A 24,940-nucleotide genomic window follows, 5' to 3' on the forward strand; every position below is an offset into this window, starting at 1 on the left:
GCGCTAATAAAGACTGTGGTTTTAGTATAAGTCACAACCGAATAGACTGTTTTCTTTACAAACTCAATTTTATAACCCGTTAAGTCGTTCTATGCTGAACCGTTGTCGATATTAATTACCAGTATGTATTCGCATGCCTGAGTGTTTTTACCATTGAACTTAAAACCTTGGAGTTTCGAGTTCAATGGTTTTTACAGGGCTGCGCTCTTTAAATCCTTCAGAAATGTCGTGACAAAATTGGTTCACAGCGATGGCACTAAACGTCTGTGTAAGAAAACTTCTGAAAGTTCCATTTCTAATGTTTTATTCCAGTCGCGGTTAATGCTTTGAGTAGTGAATTTCCTCTGGCCTACTCGAGAACCTGCCAGCGTTCGCTGCGATATGACGCAGAATTACTCCTTCAGCAACATATTCAGCTCAAATGTTTTTGTTTATGTTCAGAGCTGTGAGTATTTTAGTGGCTGATGGTTTGTAGATGGCAATGAGACTACGTTTGATGTTGTTGTAAAGTGACGTATTAATAAAGTTTGCCTTTGAAACAGTTCGGTATAATTAACATTCAAAGGTTTGCATCGAAATAGTGAAATATCTTTTACTCAAACGATCTCGTATTAATTCTATTGAAAATTAGGTAGCTGGCTTACAATTGTTTGAGAATAATCAGACTGGGTCGTAAGCATCTAGGGTACATAGCATTATTCAATATTTGGAGCAACAGAGTAGGTTTAAGGGTCAGGAAGAATCTATAACGTAAATTTATGCACCACTTTTTTGTTCCTCGTTTGATATACTCACTAATAATTCTTTCTTATCAACAGTAGCAGTTTGTAGTCTCCAAATTATAACAAAGTTCATCCAGATCTTCAAGCATTGGTTAAAGAACCAGCTCGTGCTCAATCAGAAAGCGTTATTAGCGTTGTTTCACATATGAATTAGTGGCTTTTAACACAAGTTAAATGAATCATTTAAATATATTTCAAATTCTAGTTAGTGCTTTATTTCAACTTACAATGATCCTTCTTGATTATGGATAATAACTGAGCTCATCTATTTCAGTCTGGATACATAAATTGGTTTACTTCATTGTTTTACAAACTAATTCACCTGTGCCTGAAGTATGCTTCCAGTAACTGGATGACTATAATCAAGCTGAAATTGCTAACTACTGATGGAGGCTTAGTGACAAGATCCATTCTTTTCCTTGTGATACATCAGTAGCGCCTAGTAGCTTGTTTCAATTTACTTATTAGAATACCCATTTAATTTTTTCTTTGCAGATTTTCTGACAATTGGCTTTCTTTTGGGGACTGGAGTTCTTGGTATGCCTTTATCATTGTACCTTTTTAATGTTTGTTCACAAGGTTACAACATCTGCAGTTTATAATCTCAAACACATCGAGGCTCTATCGAATATTAATTTATAAATTGATTTAGTACTATTTTTGTTACAGCAATAATAGTTTTTGTTATATTAGACACAAAGATTTAGAGATTTGTGTCTTCAGATAGGTTCGACTGAACATGTTTATAATAACTTAAATATGCTAGTCTTCTAAATGAAGTATAAAAAATGGGTTTTTATATGGAAGTTTTATGAGTTTAACAATTGACTATATTTTAGAGTTTGATTTGCGTGTAGAAATTGTCACCTTTTAATGTTAGCCTGTTGTTTGTATAAAATTAAGCATATTTGTTATTTATAAATCCAAGTATACTGTCAAATTCCGTCTCGGATGTTTATGCGCAAAAAGAGACTCGTTAGACTACATTCAATGTATGCGATGAGATGTAGATTTGAGGTTGTATCAGGGGTCGCCCAGTTTGAAGAGAATATCACACGAGAATTTTTCAAATTGTACGTAATGCCAACTATATATATATTTTTTAATTAATGTTTAGCCCAATTTTATAATTGTCCCATCATCTCGATCTGCCATTTATGAGCAACGTATTCTAAAGCTGCTGGCTACACTTTTCAATATATAAAAATTATCAACAATTTAGCTATGACTATGTTCCTAAAAAAGAACCTGTGATACCTCTCCACTCAAAGTTTTTTGTGGTCGAACTCGTTTTAGCGATGAATATCACCTTTTTTCCTACAGAAAGCCTTTATATCAGCTTGTGTATATTAATCATTCTGCCAGAAAGCCTTTATAATGGCTACAAGAAAATTGATCACAGAGTTGACACATCCCAAGTTTTGCCACAATAAATTTATGGTATCAACTTGTTTTGCAAAAAAACCTTTTTCTTTTTACTCAAGAGTTCACAGCATAATAAAACAGTTTTTAAGTTTTTTTTTTTCAGGCAAGGATAAATGAAAAGAAAAGTTGTAAGCATTAACCTGATCATTTTTAGGAAAATACTTTAGGCCTCAGATTGTTTATTGATAGTATATTTACATTTTTATATTAGAGAATGAAGTCTGTGTTTTGGTCAAACTGCGGAAACCATAGCATTTTTCCTTTTGTAGCTTGTTTCACTAAACAAAAAATATTACACATGTATAGCTTTGGTTTGTCAAATACAACTTTTCTTGTGGATACTTTTTGTCGGTTTCAAAGAGTTTGAATTGAAGCTTTATGGTCCAAACTCCAATGTTTGCCGCGAAAATGCGGGGTGTATATCAGCAATAACCTTTTGGTATTTAATTTTGGTAGTTAATAGTAGTGATACCTTTTGGTAGTTAATTTCATCAACACAAATAAAAGATTCTATCGTATAAGAGTTAAGCCATCTTTAATGGAGGTCCACAAAATCCGTGAACAGAAAGTTATGTTGCAGTCATATCGTTTTGCTCAAGTTTCTTTAATTAGCTATTGGCTAATTGGTTGCATAACTATATTGATGGGTGATGGATGGTTCAAAATTGCTCCATAAGAAGGTTAACCCAGGTTAAAAAGTTTTCTGCCCTGTACTGAAAATTTTGTTAATTTCACATCGACTCATAGTTGCAAGAATTCCTGCCAAAACTTTCTGCCATTTATTGTGGCTAACGCGAGCGCAGAGTATGATAACTTATTTAGTGGTTGTTGGTGCTGTTACTCACTATTGTTTGATTTTATTTATATTAAATTGGTCTCATTCTGTTGTTATTTTCCCGTTTCCAGTATACCAATTTTCTATGCGGTTGTCTAACCATCACTGATATTTAAATTTTTTAGGTCTTCCTGTTACCTTAGCCAAGTCTGGTCTTACTCCCTTCTTATTGTCATTTACAGTTGTGTTTGCAGTTCAGGTAAGTTGTTCACAAATATACATACTGGTACAACTAACTAGTAAATACAGAACACCCTCTTACAGCGTAAATTATCTTAAATTATGGATTTTATGTTATACAAATTGTAAAATATATGTAAATTGCATAATCTGTTTCAATATTGTCACAATTTCACCTTTTTGACTTAAAAAATAAGCCTAATCTCTTCATTGAATGATGTTACATATTGGTGGTGTAAACAGAGTAAAACTAAAATTTATATCTGCTAAGTAAGAGCGATGTTTGTTCATTTGTTCAAAGTCAGGTTAGAAGTTAGGATAAAATATCGTTTTCAATGACACATTAATTAGTGACATTTGGCTTCGTAGATCAACACTGTAACACCTGCACCAATCGACCATCTTAATCGACCACCTTTGGGTGTACATTTTGAATAATAGTTCAGCTATATATTTCCTTAGCTTTATCAGCTCACTTGATGATCTCTCTAGACACACTAGATTTTTAGGGTCTTACTATTATATACATAATAAATATACCCTAGGATATACATAACAGAGATACCCTATGCATCATCTTCTCTCCCAAGTGTGACAAGAGGGAAAAGGATATTTTTAAGGCCAACTATGGGCCTCTCGTTTCAAATCAATTATGATAATTTGCTCTCACCTGAGACTTGTAATTGTTTACATAGTATAAAGCAAAAACTACATAAATCTCATAAACAAGTTGAATTTACATAAAATGTGCTTTTTGTTATAGTAGCGTCTGCTGTAGTTACCTAAAGCCCGGTTCCTATATACGCCGTAAGCACCGGCGACAGCACCGCAGGCCATTAGCGGTGTAATGTGAACCTACTCGCCGAGTATCGCCGGTAGTTTCTGGCGGTCAACGCAATAGTTTAACGCTGTTCAAAGTTCGCAAAGAGCCGCATGCAAAACCTTCCGAAATGCACTGTACAAGTGAAGGTCAGCATTATCGAAATGGCATTGCGAGTGAACATTTTTATGCGATTATTAGCGATGCAGTTTCATGTGAACAGAATCTGGCTCGCGTCGCAAGTGTTTTGTTGCGCAAGATTGCTGCCATGGTCTCGCAACCGATATGGCAAACAGGCTTTATTTTGAGAAAAACAACCTTGTCTGGTTACCTTTTGGATGCTCATATGTTATAATCGAGCTAACCAAATAAAATACTACCGCTACAATACTAGTTCAATAGTTAGCTGAATCCGCAACACGGTTCGTTAGGAATTTACATGTATATGCCTAAAATGCTTACCTTTCAGTGTCACCATATTAACTTTCTTCTTATTTGCATTATTTTTTCTACTGTTTTATATCTAGTCTCTCTCTTTGTATTCCCATATCCACTCTCTGCTCTCTTCAGTCATGCGATTTGCTGGGTTTCAATGTTTAACTGAGACATAACAGTGCGCTTTGTTATTTTGTCAAAAGAGACTGCTTTATGTTTTACCTTATGCCACAACGTAATGCCATCATTCAGCTAACTATAACGCCGATATACCCACAATACAGTGTAGTTATAGTATATCTATTCCAACCAGAGTGCAGAAGAAAATTCGAATTAAGTACAGTATAAATTTTTGAGAGTTAACTTTAACTGGCTGTTTGATTCTTTCTAGGTATGAAGGAGGCTTCTTAAACCAACCGTAATACTTATTGATGAACTAAAAATCGAATTGCATTGGTTAGTTTTTAACACATGAGTTTTGTCACATCTGCAACGAAATACAAACACTCCAAAAAGCTGTATGCCTGTATTGAGATCCTTGAATTTATCAGTTTCTTACATTGCTGAGGACCTTGCCTATAATATCGAGTTCTGTTGCAAGAGGTCTCGAGTCATAATAACTTCCAGATATCATCTTATTAAGTTGATATCTGGAAATTAAATAAGGGGTATCTGGAAGTTATTATGACTCAAGACCTTGTTAAGGTGATAAAGAGATTTTGTTAAGATGTCACCTTGTTGAGGTGATAAGATGTTGGAGAATTTTAATGAGAATATGAAACCTTTTTCATTTTAAAGGATGGTAAATACGATCAATGGTAAACACTTGATTAAAAAGAAATAATACAGGGTTAATATGTATTTCCAGCGTCATTAGCATTCTGCTCAAGTCACATAGATCTGTAACTACACTTTGGTAAAAGTAAAACTTTTGTACTTAATCATCATATCTGATGGAGTGAAATTCAAGAAGTGTCACTTAGCTAGAAAGGTTTTCCCTATTAATACAGTATCAATTTGTCAATAATGGAATTGGAATCTTGTTAATGTCTGTCACAGAATATGTGGATTTACCCAAATGTATATCATACAGATATATTTTGACACTGCCACATGGTTGTTATATATATGGACCAGCCTTTTTACACGGGTATTAAAAAGGCTTACAAACAGTGGCAGGTAATGTAGTTGCCTGCCATTTGCCTGGCACATTGCCAATGGCTAATTTGAGTGAGCTAGTATCCTTATTGCTAAACTTACTAATAAAGGGCTGTGAGAGCAAGCTTTAATACTATTGTGTAACACAGAGCGCTATGAGTATTTTCACCCAGATTTCTACTCATATCACCCAATGAATCCATCAATCTCGCCGTAGCTCAATGAATTAGCATATCACCTGTTGGAATGGGAGGTTCCGCGATCAAATCTTCTGTTTTAAGGGTTCTTCATTCCAACATTTTAATAGCTATAGCTTGACAGACTAAAAACACACAAACTTTGAGATTGATATATATAATGTGTGTATATATATATATATATATATATATATATATATATATATATATATATATATATATATATAGATGTACTACACCTGTGTGACCTACTGAAGGTATACCCTGCATTTCTAAGCTTGTTTACACCAATGTAGGTGTATAAGCTGAAGCTTTGTACATACAAGTGTTTATATTATACAGATGTATAAACTCAATATGTACTCATCCTAGATATCAGCAGGTCTTTTTCTTACCGCTTGATATGTTTTTATTACGGCAGCTGTTCTTCAGTCACTATTATTACTATCATCAGCGTGTCTTCATTCAGTTCTTATCATTCTCACTATTAATTCAGCTACTTTCTAATAGTTTACTTTGTGGAGACATCTATTTCTATTTCTTTATTTATTTCTATGTGTCTGTTTAACAAGTTACCCTCGATTGTGGAAGTATTTTCTGTTGAAGTTTCCGGCTGTATATCTTGCTGTGGATGTCCTACAAAAATGTTCAGCCATTCAAGTGCAGGGAGATGGAAAACTCAAGGTAGGTCCATCTGTGCTTCTTAGTTGAAAAATACATTTACTATTTTTATGAAACTCAATGCATTGCAATTTTGAGGAATTGTTGACACAACATCTATTGCTTACCTATAGCATCAACCTGAGTTGTCATGACTTCAAGGGATGGCTACACACACAAACGTACACACAAACGCACACAAACACACACACACACACACACTAGATTTTTCCTAAATCTGCTCAAATATTTAGGAAACAACAAAAATTCATGTTGAAATAGTTGGTATGTATGTTTATTTAAAATGAAAGTGAAGGGAGATAACTTCATATTAATCAGGAGACAAAGCATGTTTCGGAAAGTTTTGTAAAGCACTTTTCGACACATTCAACTCCTTCCTTTCTGCTGCTAGACACTCTTGTTACGATGTTTTTGACTGGTTGACTAAATATGACAGTGGCTTCCAGATATCATTACCATACTTTTCGGACTATTAGCCGCTACTTTTTTCTGATGATTTGAGCCATGCGGCTTATATAAGGGTGCGGCTATTCTGTGGCTTTTTCTTTCACCGCTAGGGCGCATTAACCAGAATCTCCGGTTAGTGTGCCTCTAGCGGTGAAAGAAAAAAACGAAACAATGCCTAACGGTACTGTTCCATTAGGCACTAGGTTAAAAAGCATCGGTTAGTACGAAACAGTGCCGTTAGGCACTGTTCCGTTTTAAACAGCAAAGTTGCTGCCGCGTTACAAAGCACCGTCCTGAGTTATGTGGCCTATACAAAGGTGCGGCTTATGTATTGTTTTATTATCGTTTTTTGGAAAATAAAGCAGATGCGGCTTATATCGGGTTGCGTGCGGTTTATGGTCCGAAAAGTATGGTAGTTTTAAACATATAAGTCCATTAGTTTATAAGCTGTGTATGATCAGTGAGTGGTGTGATGAACGTATGGCCTTCATCCAGTTTAAGAATAGTGGTATCTCCCTTTGCTCTACATTCATAATCCTAATTAGCTAATCTGTACGGTTGACCTGGTTTAGCCAGTTGGTGTACCTGAGGATCTCACCACCTACAAGAGACGCTTAATAGAATGATTCACAGGATTAAAGCCGATCAACTGTTTATGCTCAGGGTTCATTTTTGGTTACTAGCTAGTCATTATAAAACATATCAACTAGCACTGTCTTCTGCCTCACCCTTTATACTGACCCAGACACTAACAATTAACTTGAGCAATTTCATGGTGCTGGCATTTCAGATATATTAAAAGTTGAGAATCTGTCATAAACACATATTCGCTAAGTGCTCTCTTGAAGGAATAATTTTATTTCACAGTCTTGTTGTGACGATGCTTTTTGAGGTTCTCATCCTTAATAATACTGACTACTAGAGCTGGATTATGATTGTAAGAAAAAAAACAATAAAATAGTGACAATTTTTTATTGCAATGGAAAACACTGGGCCGTGTCGCAGGTTTGCTTAAACTGGTTTGCATCCAGAGATCTTGTCAGGTAAATCACCTTTTGTAGGATGCTTCTTCACACATCACAGCCTTCTAGATGATACTGGGGTTTTTAGTAGGATATATTCTTCCTAGTTCCGAGCAGTAGGTGATATTTAGGACCTTGCTTTCAAAGGTCTGGCTTGAACATTTCAACAACATCATTTAGTAACTTCTTTATGCTTGAGTTCACATTGCAACTGATTCAACATTTTTCCCATGATCTGCCTTTTTGTACATGGTGCTGTTTAATTATTACCTCCTGCATAATTCAGTGTCTGAGCGAGCAGTATTTAATATGAGCCTTTATATCAAACTATTAAAAAGTTGGACAACTTTGTTAATTTTAGCGCAGATAAAATTGGAGGTTTATATTTGCTGTTTTTAATGCTTGCAGAAGTTTGATAAAAGCGAAACAAAAATTGAACTAAAAGGAAACTGCTCTGACTATCAAGTTAACTGCAGTAGAGCTCTGATATTGTTCATGTTACTAGATTGCAGAGCTCTTGCTTATGAAGCATTCTGGAAATCGCCGCATTTCATGTGACTACTGTATACAACTCATTATCTCACTAGGAATGCTTCATTAAAATCTTCTCTGCTACTAATATACATTTTACACTACTGATCGCTTTGATTAGACATGCCTTGTTCCTTGAGCTACTCTAGAAAATATAAATGATTAAAATAAAAATTAATAGGCCTAAGACTTGTTTCAAAAGCAAAGTTTTACTATAGTTGGGTACGTCGATATGTCAGTTGCAAGATTAAACTGGTTAATTTACTTAAAAGTTTGCTAGGTCTTTGAACACATCCTAAAGACAAACAATGGAGTGTTTTTCTTGTGAATATTGATTTCTCTAGAGTTTGTAGCTGCAAAAATCTGTCAGTTTCGACTTTGAAATAAAAAACACAAAAGTTTTGTTTTCATAGAAGATTAATCTTAATCAGAAAATACTAATTTTCCTGACAATAATTATAATGATCCCACGCTCAAGGCAGTTTCAGCTTTCATAAGCAGCCTACGAGTATTTACTGGTTTTTAACCTTTGTGGGTAATTTTTCAAGGAGGTTGACTGGGTAGTGCTGGAATTCAGATGATGCAAGTAGTGAATAGCTCCATTTTTTCTAGCTAGACAATGAATGCTGTGAACGCTTAGTTTCACATCTTATGATGCTGATATCATCCAAATTACAGAGTTGTCAGATGTTTTACTACTCTACCTTGAACAGATCTATGTTTTACTACTCTACCTTGAACAGATCTATGTTTTACTACTCTACCTTGAACAGATCTATGTTTTACTACTCTACCTTGAACAGATCTAAACAGTAAAAGTCACGAAGAATAATTGTGTGGCTCATTTATAATTTATGAGTGGTTTAAACTGGGCAAAATTTTTGCAATTTGTCTTTTCTGACTCGCCCGCTATAATTCTCCGCGACCACAGTATGTGACTAAAAGGGTAGGATTCTTTCAAAATATTTGTCACTCATTTGAAAGAAACGGACTCATGTAAAACAATCCTTTCTCATGCCATAATCAATGGCTCCCTCGACAATGAGTGAAACGATTATCGCTATTATTGAGGTCATAGCCTTTGTCCATCTGTTGCCAACTCTTGTGTAAGGTGATTGCCCACACTCCGCATACTGTATTGGTATTTAATTCATTTAAAAAAAGATAACTTCTTCAAATTTACTCTTTTATGTACTTCAAATCTTTCTATGGTTATGCCAGTTTTAAGTTTCCATGGCAATACAGATATAGCACATTCATTCTACTAATTCAATTAAATACAAAGATTTTGACTTCAGTCCTGCAATTCGATAAAATATAGATGTAGTAGCTTCATTCCTACATAGTTCCATATTCTGTACAAACCACATTTATTTGACAATGCTCTTAAACACTAGCGATGTTTAAATAAGTAAATTTAATTATATGCATAAAATTTATTATTATTTTTTTTTAGGATTCAAAGCTTTGTACGGAACGTGGTTACAATTTTTTTAATCAAAAATTTAAAACATCTCAGTTTTAGTTGATAGTAACTGTCATAAGCTGTAGCATACTGTTTTAAGGGAGAGGATTTGTTTTCTCATTTTGACATCGAAGTAAAAGTTATACCCTAGGACACTTATGTATTCGCCTCATTTAACTTTCGCGTTTTCGTGGAGTCATCCTCTCGCGAAAATTTCATGAGCGAAACTAAACTATCATAACCAATGAGCGAAAACGCGGAGTAAAATAGCTTTGTTCATTGATAGTCCAAGAAATAAATGGCAGCAAGCGATCAAATTGCATTATCGATCTTGACTACACAATTCTACCTGCGATTCACAATTACAAACTACATGTAGTCCCAAATTGAAAATTTTTTTTTTAACAATGAACCGAACCTGAGGAATCTAATTATGTTTGTTCCACAGCATTTATTTTCTCATCACTATATTTTCGCACTCATCATAGCTGCGAAATTAAGTTGCAGCGAAATTTTACTCTGTATGCTACTCACGAAACTAAATACTAGCGAAATATAAGTGTCCTAGGGTAGCATGAAGAATTGATCAAGCACAGGGCAACATGAGGCCCATAGGACAGCGTGGAAAGTGTAATTCAACTAGAAATAATATCAGCTTGACTTCTATATTTGCATCGGTAAATGCGTTTTACTGTATTGCAACGATATAAGCTACGACTAAAACACTCAGGCTAATAAATGCTCGGTTGTCAAAAAGATTGACCAATAAGCATTAGCATTAGTTAGGTGAAGTTCCTGACATTCTTGCTGGACGTCTCATTGTCATTCCCTGCCTTGTCAGCGTATCAATGAAATTTTGTGGATCATCAACCACTTCTGATGGCAGCTTTTGGTGCTGCTGTATTTGTGCTCAAGAAAAAGATGGCGTATGTTAACTCTGAAAACTGGACAATTACGAAACAGAATATTTGTCAAATAAATCGTCAAATAAATTAAAGTGAAGATTTGAATCGAAGTGAAAATGTGCTATTGATCTAATTAGTTAAATGTTGACTTGCAATAAAATTTACATTACAGTTATTTGGTATCAAAAGATTCACCATGTCTTACTCTGTTGTGTTGTAGGTGCCAAATATGTGGAAATGTGATTACAAGCTCTTAAAAGCTCAAAAACGAAAAGCCACCGTAGATTGGAATCTCTTTATTTCTCTGACATAGTCATTACATTTGGTTAATGTTTTGTCACGGGATGTTCTCACGTGAATTGAAAGGCCAATAAAAAGCTCAATATAAAACTTATCATTGCACTAGTTTATGACAAACAATTCGGGTTTTACTAAAGACCCCATATCAAATATAGATGCTCGCTACTTTACAGTTTTGTTTCGGCTTGTTCTAATCGTCAAGTCGTAATCTGATCATGTGACCCAATACTTCGCAAATAATTTCTGCAGCACTTTTCGATTATCACAGGTGACCAACAGGCTCGTCATGATTATTAGACAATGATATGTACTCCTTCGAGCTAAAGTTAAAAAATTAAACGAATTTTTACGGTAACATATAAGATATCAGTGCTAAAATTGTCAGCATTTTAATGACGATAAAATAGATGCGTAAGAACAATAAACATGGTTTTATTGAATTCGTGAAGTATATTTGTGAAAATATTTCAACGAATGAGGTTGCATGAAAGTGTAAACAGAAACCAACTTGTAACAACTACGTCCCATTTAAGCACTTTTGGAAAGAGAATCCAAACTACGGCTGTCTCGTGTGGCTGCGATTAACTGTTCGTTTTTTAGCTTTTAAGAGCTTGCAATCACATTCCCACATATTTTGCACCTACAACACAACAGAGTAAGACATGGTGAATCTTTTGATACCAAATAGCTTTAATGTGAATTTTGTTGCAAGTCAACCTTTAAACGAATGTCCTAAAATGTTTTGGAAATGGTTTTATTGCTAGAGATGGCTTTTGCATATTTCCCACAGGTGTAAGTAACCACCAAAGTAACTACCTTTGTAAGAATAGATTTTCTTCTGTTAAGCCCAACAGTCATCGTTCAAAATCGAATCTCAAATAAACTCGACTCTTTCAGCTAATTACCAAGAACCAACATTTGGCCCGATTCTGTGGATCCACTCAGCATTGAACACTGGTGCTAGGTTGCTAGGTATTATCTTGGGCTGTACCCAATGAGGTGTGTGTAATAAAAACTTAAAGACAAGTTAGCGCATGCTAGAAAACATCTGGGCCATGCTAGTCGCTCAAACCAAACTAAAAATATGCATTCTATCTGTTTTTTTTTGAAGAAATGGGAGTAAATTTGTTGCTCTGTTAAGCAATTTAATATAAGTCTTGATTCATAGCATGATGCAATAAAAGTAACCAAACTTTCTTTTCCCTCTGCTTTTAACTTCACTTAAGTTCTGTCTTTGCTGTTACAGAGGAGGAGCAAGCCAAACGTGGTGGATGAAGACAGGATACCCCTAAACTCAACTCCAACTGATGATGGCACTAGCAGCGATGAAGACATACCCCATATAATTCCAGGTGAGACAGAAAGTCTGACCGCTACTATCACTTGATAGAAACTCTTGTGAAAATCATATTTGGGTGCTTGCTATGTTAACCGTATATTTTTAATGGTTTGGCTCCTAAAACAGTTTTATGCCAAACGTTGTTTTATTGTAAAGCGACTGAGAGTATATTAATATAAGTCGACGAGCTGTCTCTTGGTGTACTTCGGGTTTTGTTATAAGGCAGCGTCTCCAGTGTTAGGCTGAACCAGATGGAAGTATAAATCATTACATATGCATGCAAATACTCAAGGATTTACTGTCAGTGTCAACTGCGGCATAGGCTCTTGTGAACTCGGCCACAGATTCACCCGGTTTTCAGTTCTTCTATTTCTTTGATAAAAAGTGAAATGAGTTACCAAATTAGTTTTAGTGACTTTGATATTTTACACGACAAAACTTGGGCTCAGTATATCTGAACCCAGGATAAGGCGATATCTCAATTATTAACTTGTTTGGCTTTGGCTTTCTAGCCTTTGGTACTATTGTTACAATGGCCACCCCATTACACACATCATCAATTGCTAGCCGATGTCTACTATTATAATTTTTAGAACAGCCTAAACCAAGAGCTCCTGACTTTCATTTGATCGGAGAGCAGTTTCTGCCTAATCGTTTTGTGAGCTTCCTGTTTGACGCCATACTTGTGGGAATGCTGTTGGTGTTGGATATTAGCTATGCCTTAGCTGGTAGTCAAGCGTATGCAGAGCTTTTCGGCACTAGGTTTGTACATACATGTCTCTTTCGACCTCCAAATGTAATTGTATACGTATTATATTATTATTATATTGTATGCGTATTATCAATCATGGAATCATAAATGGTTGGCTACTTTGGTGTCTTGAAGCTTTTCACTAAATACGCATAGCTGCCAATGTAGACTCTCGTTTGTCCCACCATGCCTGTCGCTTGATACATACTGCGTGTGACATATACAGTAGGGGCTATAACGTAAATGATCTGTTCCGGGAGCGTTTACGTTATAGGCATTTTACGTTATGAGAACAGCAAAATATATGTAAATTGCTTAATCCGATCCAAGATCTTTCCAAACTCACTCATTTGGCCATGCAAAAAAAACTTGACTCAACTCTTTTAATTTGTGGGCTGTACAGTAACTGCAGTATTATTGGTTTGCATCAACAACTTTTCTCCTTTTTATGATCAATCTCACTGGTTTTATAGACCATGATTGCGATAATTTTACAATAATTTGATGGGGGGCACACATTTTCGACGTTCATTTACAACTATTTACTTTTTTTCTAAGCGACAAACTCTATTCTACAAAGTAAAACTAATAACATATATTTAATACGTCTACAATAAAGCAAAACAAAAATGTATTTATACTATATATATAAAGATCAGTGTCTACTTTATCATTGTCTATCTGCATTCAGATTGGTAGACCTACGCTGTAACACCTGCACCAATTGAGCACCTTTAACTACATATTTATCAACGATTGCGCAGCTACCCTATTTTCTGTTTTGTCGGCACATCTGATGATGTCACGAAGGTTGTACATATTTCATGTACATATATAATGCTATAAGCGCATCGTTTTTTTTTTTGCAAATGCCATGAGATAGACTTACATTCAAATAGAATCTTAAAACTTGCCTGACTTCACACTTTACACTGTATGGAATCTTTTACGTAATACGAAGCAAAAAATTCACATAAATTCTTTACGTTATTTTGAATTTACAGTACGTTATAGAAGCATCTGCTTTATTTAGTACTGCGTATTGGTTGGCATAATTGTACAGGTGGATGGTCTATGGCGTTTGACGTACATTGCATGAGGTACATTGTATGGTATACATTTGATGGTATATTTAGCAGTGTACATTTCATGGTGTATATTCCATTAGAGATGCCCCGATTCTAAATTCATCAGCCGATTCAGATTTCCATCTGATATACCGGTTCTTATTGAAAAATAATCCGATACAAATACCGATTCAGATCTTTTGTGTTGTATAGATAGTTGTTCATTTTATTATGCAAATATATACATAATGCAAAGAAATATAAATATTAATGTATTTATTTGTATTTATGGTAAAACAATATATATACATATTCACATAATGGCATACCGCGCATGTAGTAACAAAACAGTCATGTTTCTTGTAATTTGTAAATAAAGGTAATTACTGTTAGTGGTACAGTTCTCTCTGTGATAACGAAGTCTCTCTTCTATTGCTGGATGAACTGCTGCGCCTGTACAAGTTAAGAGCAAATCAATGTTTCTTTTAATTACCGTTAGTGATTCAATTTTCTCATTAAGAAGTCTCTTTCTTCTATTACTATCTATGTAGCCAGTCGTACTGAAAGGGGGACTCACTTGCCACAGATGACGGAGGACAGGCTAAATACCGATAAGCCGCTGGGGTTACCCTATTTTGTACGATACAAATGATACATAGTATTGTCAGAATCAAGAGAGTGATAGATAACTTTATGCGTCGACTGTTTAAATTTCTTATTAAACCATCATTATTAAAACTTATTAAATTACTATTAAAACACTCAGAAATAAATTACATGTGAAATGGCATCACTAGTTTTTATCATTGCTATAGTTGATATCCTCTATTGTGTTCAAGTTGCAACGTTTCGCATTACTATCCTGTCGATCTCTTTGCAACTATAGACATCATAATCGCACTCTCGCTTGATCTGAGCATTTTAACAGGGATCCAGTTTTGTCAATTTTAATCCAGAACCATCCTGGCAAACATCATCTCAAACATAAAAAAATTGTAAGTGCTAGAGAAATGTCGATACTTTCTGATCAAATCAACGAAAACTTGGTACAAGTTCATCTTTAAATAGGAAGTTACTGTTTTGCTTTCTCTTTTAGTTTTTGTGAAGGTTATATTTTTTGCAGCGTTTAAAAAATTTTCCATTCACCAATGGACACTGTACACATCATAATGGTATACATACATGTACATAGTTTTTTAATTAATGGTAAACACAAGATTGAACTATAGTGCAGCATGTTTTAACACTTTGCAATGGGCATGCTAAACTTTCACAATAAGGCTACTTTAAATATACAATTGTTTTCTTTTCATTGGCAATCTGAAATTTAGTTTTTTATATTATTATGCTCTATAATGACATTCAATTGTTGCTGAGGCTGGCTGTCTCTATAATGCCTCTTTTGTTGACATTAAAATGAAAGAAGTTGTCTCCTTTTTAGCACGGTCCCATCATCAAGAGGTAATGTTGTTTATTGTTGCACGATTGTGAGATATTGTTATCTTATGGTTCGTTATTGGCGAGAAGAGCATTGCACCTAGGCTCAGTATGATTGTGTGATATGTTGAATAGCCCTTATTAAACTATCACAATTATTTCACTGTCTGCAGCTTGGGGATAAGACTGGGTTAATTATAAAACTTCTATTCCTAGTCGTATGCAGACCAAACTAACAGTACGCAACCTGCCCTTTCCTTCGACTACTCGGAGTGTTTGTTATGTCACAGACGAGGTTACCAGAAGCGTATTCAGTCGCTGTCATATGCGATATAAAGAATTTCTTTCAATATGTCAACAGTTATCTGTTAATATTAGTTACAAGTGCTGTTCTGTGGAAATTTCTCTAACAGGTTTTAGTTTGTTTGTCAACTGGGGGCTCAGGTGTTTAAAAGAAAACTTACCTGCCACTCATAGGACAGTTTGGTTCTTCAATCTTAGGTAACTCTGCAGCGGAAATGTTTTATATCTAGGTCACTTGAGCAGTAGCATTCCTAAATAAATGGTGATAAGTCTAATATATATATATGGGTCTTTCCATAGAACTCGCCCACAAAGTGTGATTAAACAAATCAAATGTTTCACGTTTAAATTATCACAAAGTAAAAACAGTATCATAATGGATCAGTGTTTGCTTGGATAGCACCAGTCCTAACATCAATTGGCACAATGTATGACGTCCAGCGACCAACACTTATTGATATAAAAGGCATTATTATGTGGTGTCCCCGACAGTTTTTGTTGCAAAATGTGGGACATGAAAGCATCGGGGTCTGAAATGTAAGATAATGTACTCAAAGGAAGCTTTATTTTATTTTGCAAATTCGTTTTCTTGTCATCTGCGAAGTTGAATTCACTCTGCCGATGGTACCAATGTAACAGGAACTCCGCATCACTTGATGTCCCTGTTACATCGGCAACCTGTATTAGGATAACTAACCTAAATCAAAACCGGAATCAAAAGATATAAACATGTATGATCACTGTTATTTTATGTGGGAAGTAACATTACTTCAAATTAATGACATAGTGTTATCATTTGGCAATATTACCAGTGTAACCGGGAAATGGTGTCCCCTTGTGTACATCGGCAACCTGTATGTATGGTAAGACAGGCAATTGTTTTATGTAAAGTATATTGTTTGCACTCCATAGTTAACTGTTCTTATGGCATTGTAACCTTATCACCCAATTATTAAAGCAGGTGAAAGATGATTAAGCTTGTGTCTTTTTGTTTGATAAAAAAATATGATATGCTGTCCCCTGTTACATTGGCAACTGTTCCCCGACCTGTTGTAAAAACACCAATATACTGCGAAATTTAAAAAACAAAACAGCAAATAACTGTTTTGTTTACAAAATGTGAATAGCTAGGCTTCCTAAAAGCAATGCTAAATTTAGTGTAGGGGTGATTTGAGATTTTGACCTCTGTCACACTTTGTGGGCGAGTTCTATGGAAAGACCCATATGCGTTCGAGTATATATCTCCATGCAGGTATATCTATGCGTACAAGTATATATATGCATACAGTTATATATATATGCATACAGGTATATACAGTCAAACATGGATAACTCGCCCTTGGATAGCTCGAACACATGGTTAGCCCGAACGGTTTCTTAATGATAAATTGCTTTGGATAACTCGACCTCAACTTTGTTAACTGGAACAGTTTTTTTGCCCAACGGCTACCGAGACGGTTGTTATCGCTTTAGAAAATTACTTTCTTCTAAGCCATAGAGGTGAACCTCATCTTTTCGTAATTCACAGGCGTCGTTATTACCACCATTGGCAAAATATTTTTGTTAACGACTTTTCTAAAGGTTTGGTGAAATTTGGCGATGGTCCTTCGGAAGCAAGGAAAAGTGAGGTAACTTTCGCATAAACTTCAAGAAAAGTCGGCAAATCTGATCTTGGTTAAAACGCTCTAAAGTAAAAGATGTTTTTTTCTTCTGAGCATTTCAACAACGATCAAGTTTTGCCAATTTTAATCTAAAAACGTCCTGGCAATAACATCACCTCAAACAACAAACCAATCTCAAGTGATAGAAAAATTTCTATACTTTTTGATAAAAAAGTTTTAAACTTTACATTAGAAGCATTCAATTTGAAACAAGCCATTTATGCTTTTGATTTATATTATAGTTTGTATATGTTCATGTATCTACTAATAAATAAATACATGGACTTGTGACAGTGCTCTGATAACTTGAACTCTCTGATAACTCGAACACTTTTGCTCGGTCCCGTGAAGTTCGAGTTATCCATGTTTGACTTGTATATATATGCATACAGGCATATATATGCATACAGGTATATATATATATGCATACAGGTATATATATATGTGCATACAGGTATATATATATACATGTATATATATATATATATATGCATAGATATATATATATATATATATATATATATATATATATATGCATAGATATATATATATGCATATAGGTATAGATACTAGATACTGAATATATATATCTGCATACAGGTATGTATATCTATATACCACAGCCATGGCGCTTTTAAAGCGCCATGGTGTGCAAATAAAGTTATGATAAACTAAAAACTACATTAGTTTTTAACCTTTTCACTATAATGGTTGTCAAATAAAGGTGACATTCAAATAGAGGTTTTACGATATGTATATTTTAATGGGAACCTTGAGTATTATCCACTCAAGAATACTTATATACATTTGTTAGATGCATTGAACATGGGCCACCAGCATAGATGTCAAGAATGCATAAAACTAAGTTCGAAGTATTTCAGCAAAAATTTGATGAAAATTGAAGCTTTCCTGTTTAATGGTTTTAGAGTTTTCCGGGAAAATCTTTGGTTTTGAGTCAATGTTGGCACTTTACTAAAGTGGTTTCTGTGTATGATTTTTCAAAATCCAAACTAGTTCTCAGATGAGTTATTCTTTTTCTCGCCTTTCAGAGGTTTCTAAGTTTATTTGAAGAGGTTGACAGCAGGTTGGGTAATATTGTAAGGTGCCTCATATCCACCGCTAGTTGCTGTGTTAGCCATAAATCTACCCAATGGTAATGTAGTTTCATCAAGGTCTTGTGTTTGAGTCTTATGATGTTTGCTTTACAAAAGTGTTATACTTTCTGATGTGAGTGCTTTGCCTTCTCTTTTGGCCTGGAAGATAATGTCATGAGCTGATCTTACTGCACTCGTTGCTTCACTTTTGTTTGCCACTTTTGTGCTGATCAACTGCAATTCATGCAAGGATTAGCTTTGTTAGTGAATTTTCTTGGATTTGTCATCTATTAAAGATCCCTTTCTCAAGGTTGTAATATATGATGTATGTTGGTGGTTTTCTCAAAGTTATATGCTCAAACTTTTCTGCTAATGAAGTTGTCTGTTCCATCAAATATTGTGCATGCTGCATAAATGCCTTTTAAGGCCGGCAGTTATAAGCACAGTACAGCCAAGCCTCTACCAGTGGTTTGCTCGAAATACAAATATTTCAGCTTTTAATTAAATTCTAATGATTATCAGGTTCTGCACCCGAAATCATTTCCCAAATAACTGATATGGCCTTTGAACTTTCATAAAACGTTGTTGTTTTATAAGTCGAAGCAAAAATTAAAAATTCTAACTCAACAAATATCTTAAATACTATGCTAGGCAACTTGTTTGTGAAATTTTTTTCTGATATATCTGCCTCTCAGTCTACATTTTACTGAGTCTGCACGTCCAATTGTATTTCTCTAGTATGAAACGGGATAAAAAAATTTATTGTAACTCTATTGCTTCAGTTTCTTGCGTATGATAAAGTTTCTTACACATGTTTGCTGTGAGTTAGTTTTGATCCTATGTGTAGTTATCTGCAGTTTTTATCATTAATTTTTTGGTCCTGAATGAAATCAACAAGTCGTTGCATGTTAGGAAAATACTTATGTAATCTGGAGATATTAAAATGAATTAACTTCCCTAGTAAAGATTTGGCTGTATAAGCTAGTCGTGAAGAGGAGTAAAGATCATGGATGGCTGTTGCTATAACAGATCATCTACCATAAAACCTTTATTTGAATGCCATGGCGCTCTTTTTTTCAACTCATCCTTCAGAAGTGATGTTTCTTAAAAGTGACATTTGAATAAAGGTGGCTTTTAAATACAAGTTTTACGGTATGTTATATTGTACGCATATCCTACTCTATCTGTCTGTTTTGTCTCACACAGTGTCGCTTACACAATCATCCCATTCTGCTGGCTCCTCAACCTCTTCGCTCTTTTCGGGAAGAATTTGATAACCCCCACTGTCAGCATCGCGACCTTTTTCAAGGCCATTATTCTCACGATTACGGTGAGTTATTTCAATACTATCATCAATACATCTATACTGTCTATTTCCTGAAGACAAGGTGCTTTGTTTAGAGCGGAGATAGTCCGATAAAATTGGCTTTGCTACACTGCCCAAATATTTGAAGATTTTAATATCCTAAGTGATGAAAACCGCCAACATTTTACTTTTATATTTTGCCATCATCTACATGTTTTCAAAACAAAGCTTTGATTTTTTTAAATAGTTAACTAATTTGAGTGAAAATACACCTGGGAGAAAAAGTTGTGCTTTATCAGTCGGCGCTTTACTCTGGTCAAAATATATCTACTTTAGTGTAAGTGAAAACCTCAGAGTTCTGTGGATTAACAGTACCAGACAAAATTGTTCGGAACAGTTCAAGATTTTTCATGAATAACTTTCAAGTTTTCACGGATAGATCTGCAAGACTAAATACAGTCGTGGCCTAAAGTATTAACACCCCTCATCATTTTATGATCAAACAGTTTTTTTTAAATTTACCACCACTCTGCACTACCCAGACCAAATAATATACATACATGTACATATCAAATGATTCCTCAGAACATTTTGTATTCTTTAAATCATTATAAATCTAAAACAAAAACTATCCCAGCGGTCTCTGAAGGCAGGTAAAACTGGAGTTTTTTGGAGCAAAATTTGGAGTCAATCTCTGAGGCTAATTCCTTAGGGAAAATGGTCTTGTTGTTGTAAATGTTAATCCTATTAGAAAGATTTGATTCTCAACATTCTAATGATGTGCAATACGCATGGCTTAAATAGAATATGCAGTAAGCAAAGTCCATTTAAAGTTAGTTCAATTTTTACTAAATAGACGAGGCAACTAAGGCACTATTGTTAATACTTTTGGCATTTTCTTATTCCATATACTGCTAATAATCTAACGAGTTTAACTTGAGGTGTCCTAAGAGCTCGGTATATATAATAAATATTTGCTTGAACATGTGGTTGCGTCAAATTTGAGTTGATTTTAAAAGAAAGTATTTTTCTTTGTCTATCAGTTGATATGTTGTTCGTTGTGTTAGGCGATCTCATCGTCAAGATATTTGAAGATTAAAATCGAAAAAATTTGATCGCGGTAAAAATGCTCAGGCCCAAAAAACGTGCCCAGACTTGCCCAAAATGATGTAACGCGTGATACAACCTGTCTCTATCTCTCGTATTCACGTCGGCTATTGTGATAAAAGTCTAGTCCTACGCGGCTCTGTTGGCATATATTTTATCTTGTATTTGCTCGTTTTCGCTAGAATAAAATTTTAAATCCAGCTACAAATACATTATTACCAATGTCTCAAACAAGAAAAATTAAACACTTGTCATATTAGCTTCTTCTAAATGCTGTATAAACATCTTACTACCGACTACCAATTCTACCGGTCTACGGTAATTTTTTCAAGCAAACTATGTAGAATAAGGTCTTTGTATTGGCACAGTTCCGTCGCTACCCACATTAATGATATACAGCCTCCCAAAAGCCCCGCCCACATTATGCCCGTCGCCCATCCTGGGGTGGGGCTGTATATCATTGCCCACAACGAAAACTAGTTTCTTACTACCGTAAGTAAAATTGTATAGTCGACTGTCAACATTATTAATATCGATGTGTAGAAAAAAATCACTGGTCACATTTGGTTAGTTGATTCAAGTACCATGCAAATGGTCGAGCTATGCAAAAGGGCCATCCATGCAGCTCTGATATCACTTCATAAATCCATCTATCAGAAGAGATTTCAGCACAGGTGTATTTCATCTCAGCATAAAGATTTTGTTTAAAAATATCTATCCATAATCCAAGTCGTGGCCACTCACATAGTTTCAGCTCATACAATAAGACAAAATCATTTACTGCAGCAAACTCAAACAAAACATGCAGCATGATTTGTAAATATGCATACAAAAATATGGAGCACACATTCATGTCTCTCTTTCCCATTTATGGCAGTGTCCACACTGACAAAGCTGCTTCGGCTGGTGGAACCACATAAACATCCTGTAATCAATAAAACAAATGCAATAAATATATGTCATTCATAGATATGTCATTCTAACGCGTACCTACTGAAAGCTTTCAAATTGGGAGTTAGATAAATTGCGAGTGTAATTTTAAAAATGAATAAATGTTTAACAAAAGCATAAGTACGCCAAGCCAACAATTCGAAGCTTTGGTTCTGGAAGTTAAAGATTTACATTGATCAATCGATTTTCTTCACTTTCTACAAGTGAGAAGTGAACATTTAAAGTCAAATCATAAATCTAATTTACTAGATAAAACTGCCAAAGAAACTTTGAAGCAATTATAGCTAGTTGAAACGATAAAAAATTATAAAACGATGATTGGTGATAGCAAAAAGTTATAATGTTATTAATTAGTACATGTATTAATGAGTAATAAAAGTATAACCTTTAGTATACTCATCAATCTAAGCAATTGTATTGCTAGATGCTATGGATTAAAAAGAAGCCGTCAAGAACTCACTGTACATACCTATCTCGCACACGCAGGAAATTACGTTATAACCTCAAACAGGGAAATATAATCTAAATGTAAACTCAACAGTATATCTATAGGAGACTCAAAGTAAAAGTTAAATTTACTTTCATTCTCCTATCTTCCTCTGTAACACTTTAACCACCTGATGCTCAGAAAACTCGGAGTCACCTTCGCAGTAACTTTACAGCAATTTTTACAATTTTGCTGTTCATCAATAAAACGTGTCGATCAAGTAATTCATTAAAGTAACGATGTTAATTGATTTAGTAAATATTGATGTCCATGCGATTTACTAATAGAGTAAAATCCCTAAATTTGAGATCACAGACAAAGCGTTTTACGAGTGATAACATTTATTACGACCTATATAAAAATTTAGTGCTGACGATTGGCTAATGAAGTGATCCTATATTTATCGCTCGTGGACTCTTTTCAGGTGTATCACTAGTTATGTCACGAATGAAGCACCCGCTGGAATGTGAGCTTTTTAAAAGATGGTCTCTTTCAAACGCATATATCTCTGGACAGGGTTGGTTTACAAAGACAAAATTGACATCAAGTTGTAGCTGATGTTTTAGACTTTTATTGGTCTTAATTTCATTAACTAGACCTTTTTGACGCAACCATGCACATCTTTCATTATTCTTTTAATCGGCAAAGAGGTGGAGTAGTGCAATTAGTAGTGTGCCTGGCAACAAAGTGGAACATCAGAGTTCCATTCCCGTGCGATGCAATGTTTTTTTTCGAGTTTTTAACCGTGACTTCGGATAGACGGATGGACACGGCTCTTATTATAGTAAAGATTTGATCAAGTTAAGAAACCAATTAAAAGAGCATATCTACAGACATCACCATTCCTTCGTTTTTTCGTGACGTCATTCTATCGTTGTCTGCCATCTTTATGGACAACTTTTATTGTTAAAAACACGAAGCTTCTGCAATTAATTATTGCAAACAATGCTTTTGTTTGCAAATTTTTTATTTTGGTATCAAAGCAACACCGAAAAATACTATTAATCAAGAGAATGACGATCGTTTTCTACAAAGATGGCGACTTTTTCGTGAGCGATCACATGTGCAAACAGGGTGTTGGCGTCAAAAAAACGATGGATTGTGGTATTTTTAATAAAAAGAGTTATTGTGTCGACGCTGTTGGAATTACCTTTGCACCCCACACTTTTGTTTAACAAAACTTTTCGGAAAAATTGCGCAACCATTGTAGGTGTAACAGTATATTTCTGGAATATGTTATGAGTGGCCAAGCATTTTCTCTGGTTACTTTTCCTTCGCCCTAAATAGCCTTAGGATCAGCATGAAGCAATGGTTTTGTTTAGTCAACTCGGGCTAGTGACAGTACATGAGTTAATTTTATTGTGAGAACAATTTGCCATCAAATTGTAAGGATAACACACTTCTATTTGAAATGTTTATGAAATAATCATGTCAGTGAGGTTTTAACATTTGGCATGTCACTTTATAAGAATGAGACCACTGATTTTTGCCTAATGCCAATTTCCGATTTCTTCACTTTGTGCTATTTAATTGATATATTATTGATCTCTGAAGGTGGTTGTGGCATTTATTGTGGGCTCGACAATACACAGAGAAGTATCGACTGACTTCCAATATATAGGAAAAACTGTTCTACTCTCAAATACTGCCTTGTTCGGTGCGATCATCGTCATGCCGTTAACCTTTGGAAAGCTAAAAAATCCTGGAAAGTCTCAGGTAGGAAGCAATGCATTCTGGTCACTTTGCCGATTTACTTTCCTAGACAATTACATAGGTTATTTTGGCAGGTAATTTTAAAACTGGAATACACATGATTTATACTGCTAGTTAAGCAGTCTCTTATTCGTTGTTGTCTTTACCTCACCACTCACTACCAGACTATTGTATTGTTAATATACAGTGACCCGTTTAACCCTTATCTCTACTGATTTTGTCATATTTCCTATAACTTTTAGTTAAAATGGGTGGAAAACTCGTACGTATAGTTCTACCAAAAAGTGTAATTACGATGTGGAATTCAAATATGAGACATAGATCTTGACCTCATAGTAGCAGTTCCCACTACTTTTTGGTTGTTTGATGCAATCTACACTGCATTTGTAATCGTTAAAGGTTGACTTGCAATAAAATTCACATTACAGTTATTTGGTATACAACCTAAATCACAACAGAGTAAGACATGATGAATTTTTTGATACCAAATAACTGTAATGTGAATTTTATTGCAAGTCAAGCTTTAACCAACAATTTTTTT

At 34.8% G+C, this 24,940-nt stretch overlaps 1 protein-coding gene across 1 annotated transcript in view; it reads left to right on the top strand.

Moving 5' to 3' along the window:
• Nucleotides 1-313: 313 nt before the first annotated feature.
• The window catches only part of LOC137401627 (uncharacterized), a 44,073-nt gene continuing 19,446 nt past the window's right edge, over nt 314-24,940 (top strand). The window contains exons 1-8 of the mRNA XM_068088068.1: nt 314-445; nt 1,278-1,319; nt 3,168-3,241; nt 6,439-6,516; nt 12,430-12,535; nt 13,116-13,284; nt 20,042-20,165; nt 24,241-24,402. Coding sequence (XP_067944169.1) covers nt 382-445; nt 1,278-1,319; nt 3,168-3,241; nt 6,439-6,516; nt 12,430-12,535; nt 13,116-13,284; nt 20,042-20,165; nt 24,241-24,402 — 819 coding nt within the window. The 5' untranslated portion in view covers nt 314-381. The remainder of the gene's footprint in view (nt 446-1,277; nt 1,320-3,167; nt 3,242-6,438; nt 6,517-12,429; nt 12,536-13,115; nt 13,285-20,041; nt 20,166-24,240; nt 24,403-24,940) is intronic.

This window comes from Watersipora subatra, chromosome 8, assembly GCF_963576615.1.
Source record: "Watersipora subatra chromosome 8, tzWatSuba1.1, whole genome shotgun sequence".
Taxonomy (NCBI): Eukaryota; Metazoa; Bryozoa; class Gymnolaemata; order Cheilostomatida; family Watersiporidae; genus Watersipora; species Watersipora subatra.